Consider the following 19,564-nt stretch of genomic DNA (forward strand, 5'->3'; position numbering starts at 1 on the left):
TGGTCCTTTTTATTTTTGTGGTATTAATTGAAATGTCTCCTTTTTCATCTTTAATTTTGTGTATTTGTATCTTTTCTTTTATTCTTGGTTGATATGGCTAAAAGTATGTCAATTTTGTTTATCTTTTCAGAGAACCAATTTTTTGTTTCATTGATCTTTTGTATTTTTTGAATTTAGTCTCTATTTATGCTTCTATGTTTATTATTTCTTTTCTTCTAATTTTGGGTTTGGTTTGTCCTTGCTCTTCTAAGTCCTTGATATGCATTATTATGTTATGTATTTGAAATTGACCTTTCATTTTTAAAAATTTTAATGTGTTCTTTTTAGATACACATGACATATTTCTTTATACAAGCATGGAATATATCTTATTCTAATTAGGATCCCAGTCTTGTGGATGTACATGATGTTGAGATTCACTGTGGCATATTCATATATGTACATAGGAAAGTTATGTCAGATTTATTCCACTCTCCTATTCCTGTCCCCTACCCTTTCCCTTCATTCCCCTTTGTCTAACTCAATGAACTTGTATTCTTCCCCTAGCCCCCCACCCCTTGTTGTATGTTAGCATCCACACATCAGAGAGAACATTCAATCTTTAGTTTTGGGGGGATTGTCTTATTTTACTTAGCACGATAGTCTCTAGATCCATCCACTCACTGGCAAATGTCATAGTCATTCTTCCCTATGGCTGAATAATACTTCATTGTATATATAAATCACATTTTTCTTTATCCATTCATCTGTTGATGAGTACATAGGTTGGTGAATTGTGAATTCACAATCAGCTATTGTGAATTGAGCGGCTATAAACATTGATGTGACTGCATCACTTATAGTGTACAGATTTTAAATCTTTTGGATATATACCAAGGATTGGTATAACTGGGTCAAATGGTGGTTACATTCCTAGTGTTTTGAGGAATCTCCATACTGCTTTCTAGAGTTGTTATACTAATTTGCAGTCCCACCAGCGATGTATGACTGTACCTGTTTCCCCACATCCTTGCCAAAATTTATTGTTACTTGTACTTTTGATAATTGCCATTCTGACTCGAGTGAGGTGAAATCTCAGGGTATTCTGCCTATGTCCTGTGTGGGGAGGGAGTAGGTAACTGTTGGAGGTGGGCCAGCTGTGAAATAAAAGCTATGAAAGTAATATTGAATAATTAAACACAAAAGATGAGAATTATATATTCAAAAGTGAGGACATTTATGTGTGGATAGATCTGATGGATCTGACCCTAACAAAGAGAAAAACCCACTCTTGCTTTATTGATAGTGGTACAGACCACAAAGGGAATCAGTAAGGAGCTCCTTCAGGAAAAATCAGGTTGTTTGGTGCTTGGCAGGTTACGCTCATCTCCAGGTGGCTGTGTTTGACCCTGTGGCTGTGAGCTAAGGCAGGGTTCCAGAGTGATCTGGGATTTCTCAAAACAGGGAATTTCACCCAGGAGTTCACAGAAAAGCAGCTTCCCTGACTTAATGGCTCAAACAAAATCCATAATTCATACACACTCCCAACAAGTGTAGTTTTAACTTGCATTTCTCTAATTGCTAGAGATGTTGAACATTTTTTTCAACATCTGAGAAAATGACCATTTGTATTTCTTCTTTTGAGAAATGTCTGTTTAGTTCTTTTGCCCATTTATTGATTGGGTTATTTGTGAGGTTTTTTTTGATGTTAAGCTTTTTGTAAAAAAAAAAAAAAAAAAAAAAAAAAAAGCTTAGTTGTACATGGACACAATAACTTTATTTTATTTATTTATTTTTATGTGATGCTGAGGATCGAACCCAGAGCCTCACACGTGCCAGGCAAGCGCTCTACCACTGAGCCACAATCCCAACCCCTGGTGTTAAGCTTTTTGAGTTTTTGTTTTATTCTGGATGTCAATGCCCTCAGGAGCAGGTGGCAAAGATCTTCTTCCATTCTGCACACTCACTCTTCATGCTCTTGTTCCTTTTGCTATTCAGAAGCTTTTTAATTTGATGCTGACCTTCATTGATTTTTTATTTTATTCTTTAGTGTTTTAGGAGTCTTGTTAAGAAGTTGGTTCCTGAGCCAACATGTTGGAATCTTGGGCTTACATTTTCTTCTAAAGGTGCAGGGTTTCCAGTCTAATACTTAAATCTTTGATCCACTTTGAGTGCAGGGTAAGAGATAGGGATCAAATTTCATTCTTCTACAGATGGATTTTCAGTTTTCCCAGCACCATTTGTTAAAACGGATCTTTTCGCCAACGTATGTTTTTGGGATCATTGTCTAGTATCAGATAACCGTATTTGTGGGTTCATCTCTATGACTACTATTCGATTCCATTGGTCTTCATGCCTATTTTGGTGCCAATAACATGCTGTTTGTTACTCTAGCTCTGTAGTATAATTTAACATCTGGTATTGTGATGCCTCCTGCTTTGCTTTTCTCACTAAGGATTGCTTTGGCTATTCTGGGCCTCTTATTTTTCCAAATGAATTTCCTGACTGATTTTTCTACTTTTATAAAGAACACCATTGGGATTTTAATAGGAATTGCATTAAATCTGTATAACAATTTTGGTAGTACAGCTACTCTGAAAATATCAATTCTGTCTATCCAAGAACATGGGAGATCTTTCCACCTTTAAGTTCTTCTTCAATTTCTTTCCTTAGTGTTCTGTAGTTTCCAGTGTTTATTTTTTAAGGCTACTGTGAATGCAATAGTTTCCTAATTTATCTTTCAGCGGATTCATCATTGTTGTATAGAAATGCATTGATTTGTGGATGTATATTGCTACTTTGTATCCTGCTACTGTGCTGAATTCATTTATGAGTTCTCTGGTGGAGTTTTTTGGGACTTCTAAATATAGGATCATGTCATCGGGAAACATGACATGATATAATTTGAGATAGTTTGAGCTCTTCTTTTCCTATTCATATCCTTTTAATTTCTTTCTTTTGCCTAATTGCTCTGGCTAAAGTTTCAAGGTCTATGTTGAATAGAAGTGGTAAGAGGGCATCCCTGCCTTGTCCCAGGTTTAAGAGGGAATGCTTTGTTTTTGTTTTTTTTTTTTTCCATTTAGAATGATGTTGGCCTTGGCTTTATTGGTGCATTATAGCTTTGATGATGTTAAGGTATGATCATACTACCTCTAGTTTTTCTAGTGTTTTGAACATGAATGGATGCTGTGTTTTGTCAAAAAGTTTTTTGCTTGTTTGTTTTGGTACCAGGACCTGAACTCAGGGGCACTCAACCACTGAGCCACATCCCCAGCCCCCATTTTGTATTTTATTTAGAGACAGGGTCTCACTGAGTTGCTTAGTGCCTCACTATTGCTGAGTCTGGCTTTGAACTTGCCATCCTTCTGCTTCAGCTTCCTAAGCTGCTGGGATTATAGGTGTGAGCCACCATGCCTGTCCTGTCAAATGCTTTTTCTGAATCTTTTGAGGTAATTATGTGATTCTTGTGTTTAAGTCTCTTGATGTGATGAGTTAATTATTAATTTCCATATGTTTAACCATCTTTGAATTTCTTGGATGAAACCAACTTGATCATTGTGCACCATCTTTTAAATTTGTTTTTGTATGTGATTTGCTAGTATTTTATTAAGAATTTTTACATCTGTTCATCAGGGATATTGGTCTGAAGTTTTCTTAATGTGTCTTTGTCTAGTTTTGTTATCAGTATGATACTAGCCTCATAGAATATTTGGCAGAACTCTCTATTTTAATATTTTATGGAATAATTTGAGGAGGATTGGTGTTAGTACTTCTATAAAGGTCTTGTAGAACTCAGCTGAGAATACATCCAGTCCAGGGCTTTTCTTTGTTGGTAGGCTTTTGATGTATCTTCAATTTCATTACTTGAAATTGATCTGTTTAAATTTTCTAGGTCCTCCTGGTTCAATTTGGGTAGGTCATCTGTCTCTAGAAGTTTGTTGATGTCTTCCAAGATATTCTAATTTAATGGAGTATAAATTTTCAGAATAGTTTCTATTTATCCTCTGTATTTCAGTATTGTCTGTGGCGACATTTCCTTTTTCGTCATGGATTTTAACAATATTAGTTTTCCCCACTATCTTTTAAAATTTATTTTTCATTTTAAAAAAATCCTTGGCTTGGCTAAAGGCTCATCAATTTTGTTTATTTTTTAAAGAATCAGCTTTTGTTTCCTTGATTTTTTGAATTGTTTTCTTATTTCAATTTCATCGTTTTCATCTCTGACCTTAATTATTACCTGTTTTCTACTGATTTGGGTTTTGTTGTTTGTTTTTCTAGGATCATGAGATATAATAATGTTGTTACATTATTATTTGGTGTCTTTCTTTTCTTTTAATGAATGAGCTCAATGCCATCAACTATCCTCTTAGAACCACCTTCATAGTATGTCCCAGAGATTTTGTTATGTCATGTTCTCATTTACCTGTTAAGTATTTTTTTCACCCTTGATTTCTTCTGCTAACCATTTATCTTTCAATAGCATATTATTTAGTCTTATTGTTGATTTCTAATTTAATTCCATTATGATAAAATGCAAGGTATTATCTCTTTTTTTTTTTTTTGTAGTTTTTTGAGTTGCTTTGCGGCCAAAGATACAGCCTGTTTGAGAAAACAACCCATGTGCTGCTGAGAAGAAAGTGTATTTAGTCATTGATGGATGAAATATTGTGTGTGTGTGTGTGTGTGTGTGTGTGTGTATATATATATATATATATATATATATATATATATATATAAAGTCTAAATTATTAATTGTATTTTTAAATTACGCACCATCTTTATTTAGGTTTTGTTTGGAATGAGAGATGCATGTGATGAGAGAGGCATGTCAGAGTCATCCAATGTTTTTGTGTTATGGTCTATTTTCATTCTTTATATTGAGAAGGGTTTGTTTGTTGTATGTAGATGCTCCATTGTTTGGGGCATAGGTATTTATGATTGTTATTTCTTGTTGTATAATTCCCTCAAGCAGTATGAAATGGCCTTTATCTCTTCTGATTAATCATGGCTTGAAGTCCACTTTTTCTAATATGAGGATAGATACCCTTGCTTGTTTATGAGATCCATGAAAATGATATGTTTTTACCATCCTTTCTTATTTTCAATTTTTATTTGTTCTTTTTAATTACACATGAGAGCATCTGCCACCTGCAGTCAGGCTTTAGTTGTCGGTACCCCAGTATGCGAGGCCTAGACAGATCCGGCAGGGAGCTAGGCCGAGTTCGCGGCTCCAGCCACTTTTGCGCACAAAGCCGCCCACCCTAGGGCTGGGACCAGAAGAGCGGCCACAGCCCGGGAGCAGCGCTTCAAGACGCGCGGTGCACCCTAGGCCCCAGAGCCCCCACCGCCCCCGTCGGGGCAGCCCGAGCGCACCGAGAGAACGCGCCACCGCGGGGCCTGGGTGCAGCTAGCGACCCTTGCCCCCAGCGCGCAGCCCGAGGTGAGCGGCGAGCGGGTCGGCAGCGAGGCGTTCGCGGGCCCCCTCCTGCTGCCCGGGCCGGCCCGCTCATGGCGGCCATCCGCAAGAAGCTGGTGGTGGTGGTGGGCGACTGCGCGTGTGGCAAAACATGCCTGCTGATCGTGTTCAGTAAGGACGAGTTCCCTGAGGTGTACGTGCCGCACCACCGTCTTCGAGAACTATGTGGCGGACATCGAGGTGGACGGCAAGCAGGTGGAGCTGGCGCTGTGGGATACGGCGGGTCAGGAGGACTATGACCGTCTGCCGCTCTCCTACCCGGACACCGACGTCATCCTCATGTGCTTTTCGGTGGACAGCCCGGACTCGCTGGAGAACATCCCCGAGAAGTGGGTGAAGCACTTCTGTCCCAACGTGCCCATCATTCTGGTGGCCAACAAAAAAGACCTGCGCAGCGACGAGCACGTCGGCACAGAGCTAGCCCACATGAGGCTGGAACCAGTGCGCACGGATGACGGCCGCGCCATGGCCGTGCGCATCCAAGCCTACGACTACCTCGAGTGCTCCGCCAAGACCAAGGAGGGCGTGCGCGAGGTCTTCGAGACCGCGCCGCGCGCCGCGCTGCAGAAGCGCTATGGCTCCCAGAAAGGCTGCATCAACTGCTGCAAGGTGCTATGAGGGCTGCGCCCGCCCCGCCTGCCCCTGCCAGCTTGGCTCCCCCTCCCTGGCCCGTCCCCCAAGAGCTGGGAGAAGGGAAGACCCACGTCCCCCAAGGACCCCACCGGACCACCTGGCTTCTCCTGGCTGCTCTGGTTGTCGCGCCGAGAGTTGGCGTGAGCATCTGGTGCCCCCTTCCCAGTGTCTGCGTGCGTCCAGCAGTGTTGCACAGGTCCGGACGCCCTGCCAAGTGCCAAGGGGTTCCTGAGCATTCTTTCCTGAAGAGCCAGGCCTCAGAGTGTGTGGTTGTGTGTCTGTTCAACCCCCCGCCCCCGTCTCTGGTCCCCAGGGACACGCAGGGCGCAGGAGTGTGGCCGCGCCCCATCAGTTGTTCACCCACAACCAGCTAGCGCATGCGGTCTCTTGTCTGTAACATAGACCCCGGGAACTGCGGGAGGGGAGGGCTGGGGAGGTTGGGTGGGGTGTTATATAAATATAGATATAATTTTATTTTCGGAGGCGAGATGGTATTATTTAATGGTGGAGGCGAGTGAAATGACCAGGGCCCCAAAACAGTTCCAGCCCAGGCTGGATCCGGCGCCCATCCAAGCATGAACTGGATCTGGCCATCTTTCCGACCCCTGAAGAAAACATTTGCAATTGACTTGGGGCTGAGAAGAACGCAGCTTCCAGACACAGTGTCTCCTGTGGATCAGCCCCCAGCAAACCCCTCACCAACCACCAGTGTCAGGAGCGAGTTGTGCTGCTGGGCTGTTTTTGCCATAAGCGAACTTTGTGCCTGTCCTACAAGTGAAAATTGTTCAGCCCAAGAAACTTATGTTGTTTATTTAAAGGCTAAAAACTTTTTGTTGAAAGAATTCTTTGCACAATTGTTTCATTGTTTGACACTTAATGCACTTGTCATTTGCATAAGACAGTAGCATTCTGACCATACTTGTATGCTGTAACCTCATCTACTTCTGATGTTTTTTAAAAGATGATGATGACTTTTAAACTAGAGAGGGAAAAAAAAACCCCACTAATTTTTGCTTTGCTTTCTTGAAAAAGTGGCAACACTGTTTGTGATTTTATTTGTGCAGGTTATGCACACTATTTTGATAAAGGAAGGTAAAAAGTATTGGGGTCTATTTAAAACTTTCATTTTTCACAAGGCAGCTATGTGAATTTTTCTCTGCATCTCTGTACAGAGAATAAACCTACCCCCATTTCCTTTTTTCGCCTCTCCTCCCAGCCCAGTGGTACTTCTACTAAATTGTTGTCTTGTTTTTTATTTTTTAAATAAACTGACAAATGACAAAGTGGTGAGCTTATGATGTTTACATAAAAGTTCTATAAGCTGTGTGTACAGTTTTTTATGTAAAATATTAAAAGACTATGATGATGACATTTAAAAAAATAATTACACATGAGAGTAGAATGTATTTTGACATATTATACATACATAAAGTATAACTTCCTATTCTTGTGGTTGTACATGATGTGGAGTACACGGGTCATGTATTCATTTGTGAACATATGTCTGACTCTTTCTACTGTCTTTCCTATTCCCATCCTCCCTCTATTCCCATCATTCTCCTTATTCTAACCTAATAAACTTTTATTCTTCCTCTACTCCCCCATATTGTGTATTAGTATCCACATATCAGAGAGAACATTTGACCTTTAGTATTGGGGAATTGGCTTATTTCACTTAGCATGATCATCTCCAGATCCATTAATTTACCAGCAAATGCCATTATTTCGTTTTTATTTATGGCACAGTAATATTCCATTATGTATGTATACCACATTTTCTTTATCCATTCATCTGTTGAAGGGAACCTAGATGGGTTCCACAGCTTAACTATTATGAATTGAACTGCTAAAAACATTGATGTGGCCACATCACTAATTCCTTTGGGTATATGCCGAGGAATGGGATAACTGGGTCAAATGGTGGTTCCATTTCAAGTTTTCTGAGGAATCTCCATACTGATTTCCAGAGTGGATGTACCAATTTGCAGTCCCATTTTCCCATCCTTTTACCTTCAGTCTGTGGATGTCTTTGCCTATGAGGTGAGTCTCTTGGAGATAGCATATTGTTGAGTCTTGTTTTTTAATCCAATTTGCCAGCCTATGTCTTTTGAATGATGTGTTTAGATCATTTACATTCAATGATATTATTCAGAGATGATTTTTATTTTCTGTCATTTTTATTTAGTTTCTCCTTTGATTAACTATTCTTCTAGTGTATTTCTTCCCGCAACTGGTTTTCATTTTTATTTTTCATTTGTTCTTCATGAAACATTTTATGGAGTATGTTTTGTGGTGCAGGCTTTCTAGTTGTGAATTCTCTTAGCTTTTATTTATCATGGGAAGTTTTATTTCATCTTCAAATCTGAAAATTTTGCTGGGTATAATATTCTTGATTGGCATCCATTTTCTTCCAAAGCTTGGTATATATTATTCAAAGATCTTCTAGGGTCTGGGTTGAGAAATCAGCTGAAATTTGTATTGATTTACCACTAAATATGACCTGTTTTTCTCTAGCAGACTTTAAAGTTCTATTCTTATTGTGTTTGTTATGAATTTTCATAATAATATGTCTTGGTATTGATCTATTGACATTTTGTGTATTTGGAGTTCTGTATGCCTCCTATACTTGATTTTCCATTTTATTCCTAAGATTTGGGAAATTTTCTGATATTATTTCATTGAAAAGATTATGTATTCCTTTAGTTTGTATTTCAGAGCCTTCATCTATCCCAATGAATCTTACATGTGACCATTTCATGTTATCCCATATTTTTTTAAAGTTCTGTTCATGGTCTTTTAACATATTTTCTCCATGGTCAACTTTATATTCTAGACTATATATTTTGTCTTCATGGCCTGAAACTATCTTCCATGTTGTCTAATCAGTTGGTGATGGTGTTCCCATTGAATTTTTAATTTGATTTATTGACTTCTTCACTTTGAGGATTTTCATTTTGTTCTTTTTCAGAATCTCTATCTCTTTATTAAAGTGATCTTTCACTTCCTGTATTTTCTCTCTGATTTCATTTCCTACATCATATTTTATTTCACAGATCAGTTAACTATGAACTTTCTAAATTCCTTCTCTGACATTTCCTCCACAGGGGTGGATTTGTTATTGAGGTATTTTTGTTTGTTTGGGATGGTTTGTTCCCTTTTTCATATTGTTTGTGTGTCTACCCACTTATCAGTATGAATCTGAGGTGGCAGAGCTTTTACCCTATGAACTTGTCATGTCCCTGAAGGTTTCTAGTGCCTCGAGGTGTGGGGGGGAGACAAATAATGACAACCGATGGAAACAATATAAAGCATTAAACTAAGTACTTAGTTCTTATTATGACATCTACAATGTTAACTGGTACAATAAGGAGAAATGGTACAATAAACAGTTGACAACAGTAAAAACAGTAAGTTTGTAAAAGTGTTTGCTATTTCAAAAGTTCAACAAGGAGAATGAAGAAGATATTTAGGATGTGATGATTATGAGGAGGAGGAGAGAAAGTAGAAGTAAAAAAATTAAAGTAGAAAGAGAGAACAATAGAATTTGGTATCGAAAGAAAAGAAAGAATCAATAGAAATGGACAAGTGATAAACAATAGAAAACAAAATCAAACTATACTAATCAAAAACCCTGGCCCTCAAAAGACTCATGAAAGATAACTACCTTCAAAAAATCTAGAAATGAGAAAAGTGAGACAAATATATAAAATATGTTTATATATAAATGTTACACACACACACACACACACACACACACACACACACACACATCCATGAACCATTCAGCACACAAAGAAAAAAGAAAGGAGAAAAAAATTAATTTAAAAAAGTTTCTTGATGAAAAATTAAGGAATTTTTTTCTATTGCAGTGGTCAAAAATTGTCAATGAGAATATATGCTCATCGTCTGTTTCCAAATAGCTTTCTTTCCATTTTTTCTGGAGGTATGTATCATGCACAAAAGTATTAGTCACAGCCTATCAATCCTTACTCTTTTTATGTTGCTCACCAAGTTGCCGATTGGAGTTCAAAAATTCTCGGCTTCCCATCTCAGCAGCATGAGGTGGGGGCAGTTTGGAGAGTGTTGTCTGCTCCACTCTCCGGGTAGAGTTACTGTAGAGTTCTATGAGAGGAGTTTCCATAGATGGAGCTACTGAAGGTCCTGTTTAGATCTAGGTAGGCCCCAGGTGCTTCATTCAATGGCAATTGGTATGAAGATTTTAAATCAGCACACCTCAAAAGCCTGGCAGCTGCCAATCCATACTGGGAGTCTGCATGCCAGGAGTCTCCACTCCCAGGGTTACACTCCTGTGGTGGAGGAGCCAATCCCTTGCCCCCTCTACCACTCACAGATCCCATCCTTTCCAGCTTGCTGGGCTCAGTCTCCAAGCGCACAATCACTTCCACACACCTGATCAAATTCCTGGCCTGCCCTAGTTGTTCTTGTAAGCCTCCAGACTCAAAAGATAAGAGGGACCCAGGAATAATTGGGTCTTAATGACCTATATTCCACTGGGTAAAACAGTCTTCATACCTGAATTTCTCCTGGTTTCCTAGGCACACTCTTTGAGTCATGTGGTCTGGTTTTTGGACCCAGCTTGGATTATACAAGTCTGGGCTCCTGGACTTGGTCCCACAAACACCAGATGCTATAGCCCAGCAGAAATATGGCTCCTGTCTTAGCTCTCCGTGGACAATCAGGAGATGCACTGTGTCTTTCCCACACAAGGATATAGTGTAGCTCACCCTCTGGGTTGTGGCTCAGTGGTAGAGCGCTTGACTCACATGTGAGGCACTGGGTTCAATCCTCAGCACATTAAAAAATAAAAATAAATTTACTAAAATATATAAAGTACCTTTCAAAAAAATTTCACTCATCATTTTCCTTGAAATATGTTACTAGGGAGTTACAATCTTTTGGAGGTGTCAATTCTTTTTTCATATTTCTTGTGTTCCTTCATTGAGATTTGTGTATTTGGTGGTCAGATATCTCTACTACTTTTATTAGTAAGCTGCTTTCCTGAAGATAGTTTGGGTATTGGTTTGTAATGCAATATTATCTTTATTTCCACCTGGGCACCACAGTGGAAATATACCTGTAATATATTTATACTGTAGTATATTATACTACAGGTATATTTAGCTTTGATTAGTGAGTTTGGGCCCAGTGCATACCATGTCAAAAGTCAGAGATTCACTGAATCTGCAGGCCACTCAAGAATGGGACCTCTTAGCAGTTGAGGCTGGTGTGGTATGTGGGCTACTGTGTGGCTACTCCTGCAAAGCAAGTGATGGCCCCTATTGTTTGGGGTTTGTTCAGACAAGTAACACTCTGTTACTTGTAAGAATATGTGGCAATGGCTGCACCAGTAGTGTTGAGGTGCCTGAAGTGCCTGTACTCTGACCAAATGATGGTAGAGACCCAGGTGCAGAGAGAGGTGGTGGTAGGAGACACAGCAACCCTCTGTGGCACTCACTCCATCTTGACAGTAGTGCATAGTCAGACAAGGTATGGGGCATATAGGTGTGGTAGCAGTATTAATTTTGATGTTCCTATCTGCTGCTAATATGGGTGTGCTCACCAAGAAGGAGGACCTTGCTTCTTCCCACAAAGCCATACACACCGGGAGACAGGGTGATGACAGGACCTTTTCTGCCCTCAAATCTTTGAGCTACAGTGCCCACTGAGAATAAGAGTGGGCAGGTTATAGCTAGAGCTAGGCAGAAATCTTGAGGCCTCCCTTGGCTGTGTATGCCTAGAGATGGGGTGACAGCTGAGGCTCCTCACATCCTGTCTCCTTCAGCCAAAGTGTCTACAGGAGAGCAAGACACAGCCAACACTGGGTCAAGTTTCTCTCTGGACTTCCTTAGGCTGTGTGTCTGTGCGGGAGGGACACCAAGAACAACAATGATGCTCAAGGTCACCCCAGCACACCTCAGTAGGCAGGGCAGCAGTGAAATGACAGAGTTCTTTTCCCCATTCTCTTAGAAGCCTAAGAGTGGTGCTGTAAATAGGGGTGGCAGGAACCACATGAGTGACTGCCTTCAGTCCCAGCACCAGTATAGACTGCATGGTTGTACACACTCTTCTCCTCAGAGGGCAAGCTACTAAATCTCCCAGTTCTCCAAGGCAGCAATGTTACCCTCCATGTTGCAACATCTATCCCCTATAGTGAAGGGCACCAAGCAGGTTTAATTCAGGGTCACTCTACGGAGCCACATTTGATTTCTGTGGCAGCCATTGGCTGAGCCAGCGCAGTGAAGTCTGTGGGATCCCAAAGATGGAAATATGCAGGGATTCCAGACCCCTGGAGCAGCCCAAATTCAACAATAGGTCCTTATTTGAAATGGCTCCTGGCTACAGCACCCTGGAGGCATCACTGGATGATATAAAATTCTCCACAGAGTAGTAAGACTACTCTGCAGATTTCAGGTAACTTGAAAAATTATTTTAAATTAATTAACACAATACTTTAATATAAAGCCTGTGGGGGCTGTGATACTTTCCAACAGCTAGGATTGCTAATATATATGCTGATTGTTTGCCAGGACTCTTTTATCCTATCCCTGCAGAAGGATGGCTTGCCCTCCTCAGCTATGGAGCTGGGGCAGCAGATGCTAGACATTTTTTTCCTCTTATACTGCTGTCCCAGATCTCTGGATCTTATAAGGTTTCATTTTCTTTCTGCTGATGTTCAGTGTTCTCCATGATTTTTCACCTCAAAATGCAACTACATACCTGTTGCTTTGTTGTTACCTTGTGGAGGAGCAGGTGAGTGCTGGATCTCTCTATCCAGTCATCTTGAAATCCCTGCTAAATTAAGTCTTGTCAGCAGCTAATATCTATTACAGAAAAGCTGACCCCTTGAATCTCACTTTCATTTGAACCCAGTTGAGTTTTAATAACTATCACCTCTGCATTTTGTCAATTTGGGGTTGGGTCCTTTCCTTAAAATTCATCACTGTAACTAAGAAATCACTGCTGTTCTTTCGGGGTTGAGAGTTGGATGTGGGAGACAGGATGTTCAGAAAACAAAGCACACATATTGCTGCTTCTGGAAGTTTTGTTCTTTAATGAGCCATGGGGTGATTTGTTCATCAAGCTGCTTTTGTGTAGCCATACAGTGCATACTTTGAGTGACACAACTGCACTTTATACAGATGATGCCTTGCCCCCCACCAAAAACAGAAATTACAAAGTGCCAGTTGGTTGCATCAGGAATGTAATCAGTTCTGTGGGTGAAATAAATCATTCTTCTTATAGAATTATTCTATTAAACAGTAAAATGATATATATTTCACAGGATATGTCCTTTCATAATACATAGTCTTTTAAAAATTTACACTCGGCATACTTATAAATTACTTTAAATTCATTAAAATAATATAATACTAATCTGTAGTCCACACCTTTCCCATAGTAAATACAAACACTTGGTTCAAGAGGTGCAACTTTTATATGACCTCAGAGGGATGATAAATAGGCATTAAGAATGGATGGGTTAAAAAATAAAACCAATTAAAAAAAAAGAATGAATGGGTAGAAGATGATAGGCTCATTGGTGGAACATTTTTGAAAACAAGAGATCAATAAGACCTAATAGATCCATCTCTCTAATCATCACTTTGCTGTTATCCTTTTAACACCAAATCAAATGTGGGAGTGGTTCCAAAGAAAAGTGGTTACAAGTATTAGAGGGTCATAGAAAAAAGAACTCCCACATACAGCAAGGAATTCTACCACCAAGGCCAGCATGGTGTTGGGGATGGGGCTGAGAAGTGATCACAAAAGGACAGGTGAGCATAACATGTTTTCCAATACAGAATGATGCAAGCCTCAAGTCTAGCTCCCCACCAAGGAAACAAAAATCCTAGAAAGAGGCAGATGAGAAAGCCATCTGGATTGTTTCTTTTTACAATTGAAACCTTGTTTTGAATGCATCTTAAACTCCCTTCTCTCTAGTTCAGCAAAGTGCTTGTGATAGGTACACATTCATTAGTTACAATTAAAAACACATGGCCCACAGGCACTGGGGGGACTGCAAAACCTTGTTAGACCCTAACTTTACAGCACCCTTCTGTGAACCATCTTTGACCCTGAAAACAACCCTACTGTGATGCAACACAAACAGAAGTCTTCACTAGCCTTCTGATAGTTTCCAAAAGCATGGAAATATCCCCCAATCTAAGGTCCTTCTGTCTCTTCAAGTCTCATAGTAGAGAGTTATATATCCATTTGTGTTTTAAGAAGCCAAGTGTGGTTAAATAATTAAATGGCAGGAAGTACAAAGTACTTTGCAAACTAAGTATATCACTTCCAGAATCCTGCTTTTGCTGTTAATGCACTTCAATCTATGATCTAGAATGAAATTATACTTCTCTGCTTCTGTTACATTTTCCATCATACATGTGCAATTACGGGGATACATTAGCTTTAGTGGGAAGAATAGAAAAAACAGATTTTTAAAATTTTTTTATATTTTTAGGTGTAGTTGGACACAATGCCTTTATTTATTTATTTTTATATGGTGCTGAGGATCGAACCCAGTGCCCTGCACATGCTGGGCAAGCGCTCTACCGCTGAGCTACAACCCCAGCCCAGAAAAAACAGATTTTGTTTGGGGTTGGAAATGTATAATGTGACTAGTATGGGCTCCAAATGTGGTGCTGCCCCACTACTGCCATGTGGCGATTTTCTTTAGGGCAACTGAGATCAAAGAAAAGAAGCAAAGGAGAAGCAATAGGAAATCATAAATCTGACATATATTAAGTTTAAATATCCTAATCATGAATGATTGTAATGCAACATCACTTTGTGGTGACATAACAATGCAGAGGACCATTTAAGAACAAATGGAAGTAGACACAGCATTTGGTTCTGACTTGGATCTGACTGAGTTATGGCTTCATCTCTTTATCAGGCCAACAATGCCTGTTATTCTGAGAACAATAGCTCTCTTTCCCTCAAAGAGGGAGCCCACACTTGCTTAGACATTCTTAAAATTGCATGGATCTCTCCATCTCCACCCCCCCACCCCCCATTCTGGCAGCTTGTTAAATGACTAGAAATTCACAATCTAGCAACTGAAAAAACAAATATCTTTTATTTAATTTTGTCCAAATTCAGGTCTTAAGTCCCTGAGAAAAATTATAAAGTCTCTTAACATCCACCAACTAGTTCCTATAAAGTGACCTATATAAGTAGTTTTTTTTTTTCAACTGCCAAAAATTGACCAAAAAAAAAAAAGCCCTACAAAGATTTAGATGGGAGAACATGTGCCAAGATCTGTTCCCCAGGCCATTTTTCTTGGACAAAGAAAATAATTCACAAGGGTAATTTTTTTTTTAAACATGGTATTTAACCAACATTCTGGAAAGTAACAGTTAATGCCCAGCAGCAAACTACTCTCACAAGAATACTGAAACACAGACTGTGCAGCTGGGCATAGGGCCCAGGAAGCAGCATCCTAGCTGGACACAGTCATGCTGAGGTGCTTTAGGAGCATCTCTGAACTTCATACTTTCAAAAGCTTAACATTCATTACTCATCAGAACAACATGAACAAGGTGGCAGATGTTTGTGGGATATAAAACCCAACATTCACTGATTAAACATCATTATTATGGAGATTTTAAAAGCTTCCTTTCCCGGATCAATTCTGAACTCAAATCAGGGAGAGGGAAGACTCCTGCTACCTTTAGCTGCCACGCAGAATAGTGCTCTAAGTTGACCTGCGAGGCTGGCCAATGACCACTGAGGCAGTTGCATGAGGTTCAGTGTTGTGTAACAGGAGAGACTCTGCCTTAACAAAACTTCAAAGCAAAGAAGTATGAAAAGGAAGAATAACCAAAATTCTGGTTACACGTGGTAAAGGCTCTTTTTCAGAACAGTGCATGTGGTAGTGAGACAAGATGCATTTAGTAACTTTAAAAATAAACATTTTCACATACTTATCTCAAGAAAGGCTATCATGTTTCATTTTTTATACATTATAAATAGCAAAACCAAATTTCTAATGCTAAGATGCTTCAACTAGTATACGATAACTTAAGTGTATGGAGACCACCAGTAATGAAAAAGATGGGTCTTACTTTCCCTCAACCCAGGAATGAGTGGCAGTCAGCCCCTATCTAATGGCCCCTAATCTATGGGAAGAAATTCCATGGGAAGAAGGGAAGCACAAGTTTAAAAAGAAATATGCATAATGTACATGTATATTTACAGTAAACTTCAGAAACCATTATATAAACAAAAATAGCTTCAAGTAGTCCATCTATTTAATACTGATCGTCTGAGGAGAAAAAGATGAAAATTAGATGGATGACATTAAAATTTTTTATATTTTGGCAGCTTTCTCTAACACTTATCATGCAATGTTTTGTGTGAATATTTTGAGAGACGTGATTAGATGGTCACATTATTTGTCTGAGTTTGTGGTGGGAATCCACAGCAGACAATAGGCTCATATGTGGTCTTCACAATTTAATCTATACAAAGAGAAAAACCTGGATGGATTAGGAAGAAATGTTTAGGGATCATTGTCTCTGGGGCATTTAAACAAAAATTAGAGGAATTTGACCTTAAGATCAGTGAATATGAGAATAGTATGGCTACTGAAACTTCAGTCCATGCAATATATTTGGCAGAAACTAACCAGCAGTTAAAACAGCATTGGTTATTTTGACATTAAATATCATCAAAAAACAAAGCATGTATTCTCATCTCATTGTATAACCAGATATCTGAGACAGGTTCTGATGGCTTAATGGAAACAATAGCTTTTTTACTTTTCCCAAAATATCACAAGTTAAAATTTTAAAATAGAGGGCTTAGGCTTTTCATTTATAAATTCCTTGGAAAAAAAAAATCATACTCTACTTTAGCTCCAAACTATCCTAAAATAAACCCAAAGGTTTTTGCTTTCATAGTTAAGAAAGCTTATATGTTTTCTTCAAATTTCAGAAATCAGATGGTCCCTTAGGTCTACAACACCCCCACCTCCCCCAGTCCAACTTCTCTCTCTGAGAAGGGAAAGAGGGTGGGAAGAGGCACATATAGCTGACAAAAATCCCCAAGCCCAAGGTGGCTTTGTTTAGTGAAATCGACTTAAATACAGCAGCCAAGGCACAGCTGGCACCATCCCCAGCAGACTTCAAAGAGGCCTTTCCACTTCTGTAGGAGGCCCAGGAATTCAGCATAGAAAGTCTTAGCCATATGCTGAGACAAGAGGCCCCAAGATGAGATGTGTTTACCTTTCTAGCCACAAAGGATACACATCTGCTAGTTCATACCATAAACTCATTATTTCCAAAGAGTGCTAGCTGTTGGGTGGAGCTGCAGTCTGAGTCTACAGGTTTCCTGCGGCCAGACATGACTGTCCCCTCTGGGGTCTCTTTGGTTTTCTGAGGTGAGTTTTTCACATTCTTTAGTTTTTGTTTGCCCTTTTCAGGATTAAAGGTTCCTCTGCTGATGAACTGAGGCCTCTCTTCTAGGGGTCTGGTCTGGCCCAAAGGTCCTTCTAGTCCCAGGGCCTCACCAGCTGAGGCAGCTCGGTAGAATGGAGATTTAGAATAAATTTGAAATCGTTTTCTGGTGCCGTGAGACAATGCAGTGTTAGATAGATATGAAGAGATGGAGGAGTCCACTGAATCCAAAGAGTCTTGCTGCTTTTTTAGCTGCTTTCTCAATTTGCTTGAAGGTTCAGACTTTCCAGGTGCTTTTAGAGAGCTAAGGGCTAAGCTTCTCTCTAATACAAAGAGAGACCAAAGTTGTAAATGACAGTTCCCTCTAAAGAAAATTGTGATGCACTGAGTAGGTATCACTGTTCACATATGAAACTGTTCACTGTTCACATATAGCTAAAATTTGTAGGGTCCAGGATGATTTACTCAGTGCACATTCATAACTCAAAAAGAGCTCTCCATCCATTTATATATACATCATTTCAGAAACAGCCCCAAGGAAGTCCTTATGTTCAACTCTGCCATCAGTAGCGATCTAAAAAATATCATTTAAAAAACTATCTGGAGGGCTGGGGCTTTAGCTTAGTGGTAGAGCACTTGCCTTGCATGTGTGAGGCACTGGGTTCGATCCTCAGCACCACATAAAAATAAATAATTTGTGTCCATCTACAACTAAAAAACAACAACAACAAAACTCACATGTCTAGATGTATATATAGTAATTTCTGCCTCCCTGAGACACACTACCCAGATAAATGCCTCCTTTGGTATATGGATCCATCTTACTATAGGGGAAAAAATTCTTGCCTCCCACTCTTAGAAAAGGGGCATGGGATAGTAAAACAACATATGATTACTGGCTTTTCTCCATGGTAAATACAGGAAAAAATATTAACAAAAAAAGTACACTACATTGAAGGGGTGGTCTGATGAACAATTTACGTGGAGGCTGTATAGAGAAAAATGCTTTCTTAGGACTTGTCACCTTTTCAGGTAAGGTCAGTGCACCAATAAAGGAATTTGTCTAGCTTGAGAATTCTATTCTTACTTTATAAAAGAAATCTAAAGTCTTCAGTTTAACATGTTAATTTACCTGATCTTCCAGAGGTGGTACCTTCTGACTCAATATTCAAATTTTCAGAGCTATCAGCAGTCCCAATGGAGGCTTCAGACTCAAGGGTTTCATCATCAGAGGCACGGGGTTCCAGTACAAGCATCTCAAATGTTAGTTCCTCCCTATAAGATACAACAAATAAATCCATTAGCATTTGATAGGAACTGGAAGAACAATAATAGAAAGAAAGACCTTTCATGAAAGTTAAGAATCCAAATAGCAAAGAGCTCTTCTTCTTATCCCTGTCTGGGGTAGTGATGAGGACCTACTCTTAAATTAAAGGACAAGGCAACAACAAACAACAAACCTAGGACCAATGACAGGGTTAAGGGTAGGCTTTTGGTAAAAACAAACTCTGGACAAACAATTAGCAGATGAGGGTTCTAAACTCTTTCCTCTCTGAACCTCAGCTTCCTTATCCAGGAAACAAAGAGATTAAATAGGTAATCTCTAAATTCCTACCAGTTCCTTAACTGTTTTCCATTAATTTTCCTAACTGGATACAGACTTTATTCTCTACCTTGGTCACAGAGAGGCCTCTTGATAAAGTAAAACACTGATGTTTTCCAGCCATTCAAGTTTTGTGTCATCTCTTAGTCATAGTATGCTCTATTCTTCTTCATCACAGCACCCATCTACCTCAGTCACACACCTTATTCCCCCAGGGATTTGGTATTTGGCTCCTAGTCTTTCTCAATATTTCCTGATACTATCTCAATCTATTTCAATTAATATCTTTGTAAAAACTTACTTCAAAGCCCTAATACAAAGTTCCTTTATGTCTATACCTTCTTTTTCTCTGCTTTATATACATAACTTTCTCTAATGGGTAGATCCTGCAATTAATCATTACCTGGAAATATACCAACTCTGAATCCAGTACTCCCTTCTCTATCTACT

The 19,564-nt window shown here is 39.5% G+C and overlaps 1 protein-coding gene and 1 pseudogene across 1 annotated transcript in view; one reads left to right on the top strand and one right to left on the bottom strand.

Moving 5' to 3' along the window:
- Nucleotides 1-5,487: 5,487 nt before the first annotated feature.
- LOC144255470 (rho-related GTP-binding protein RhoB-like) lies at nt 5,488-6,073 on the top strand (annotated as a pseudogene).
- A 7,072-nt stretch (nt 6,074-13,145) lies between these two features.
- Nucleotides 13,146-19,564, bottom strand: part of Myo9a (myosin IXA) — a 254,323-nt gene continuing 247,904 nt past the window's right edge. Inside the window, exons 42-43 of the mRNA XM_026387807.2 lie at nt 18,644-18,786; nt 13,146-17,834 (exon numbers count right to left, since the gene is read on the bottom strand). Coding sequence (XP_026243592.2) covers nt 17,374-17,834; nt 18,644-18,786 — 604 coding nt within the window. The 3' untranslated portion in view covers nt 13,146-17,373. The remainder of the gene's footprint in view (nt 17,835-18,643; nt 18,787-19,564) is intronic.

Source organism: Urocitellus parryii, chromosome 6, assembly GCF_045843805.1.
Source record: "Urocitellus parryii isolate mUroPar1 chromosome 6, mUroPar1.hap1, whole genome shotgun sequence".
In the NCBI taxonomy this organism is placed as follows: Eukaryota; Metazoa; Chordata; class Mammalia; order Rodentia; family Sciuridae; genus Urocitellus; species Urocitellus parryii.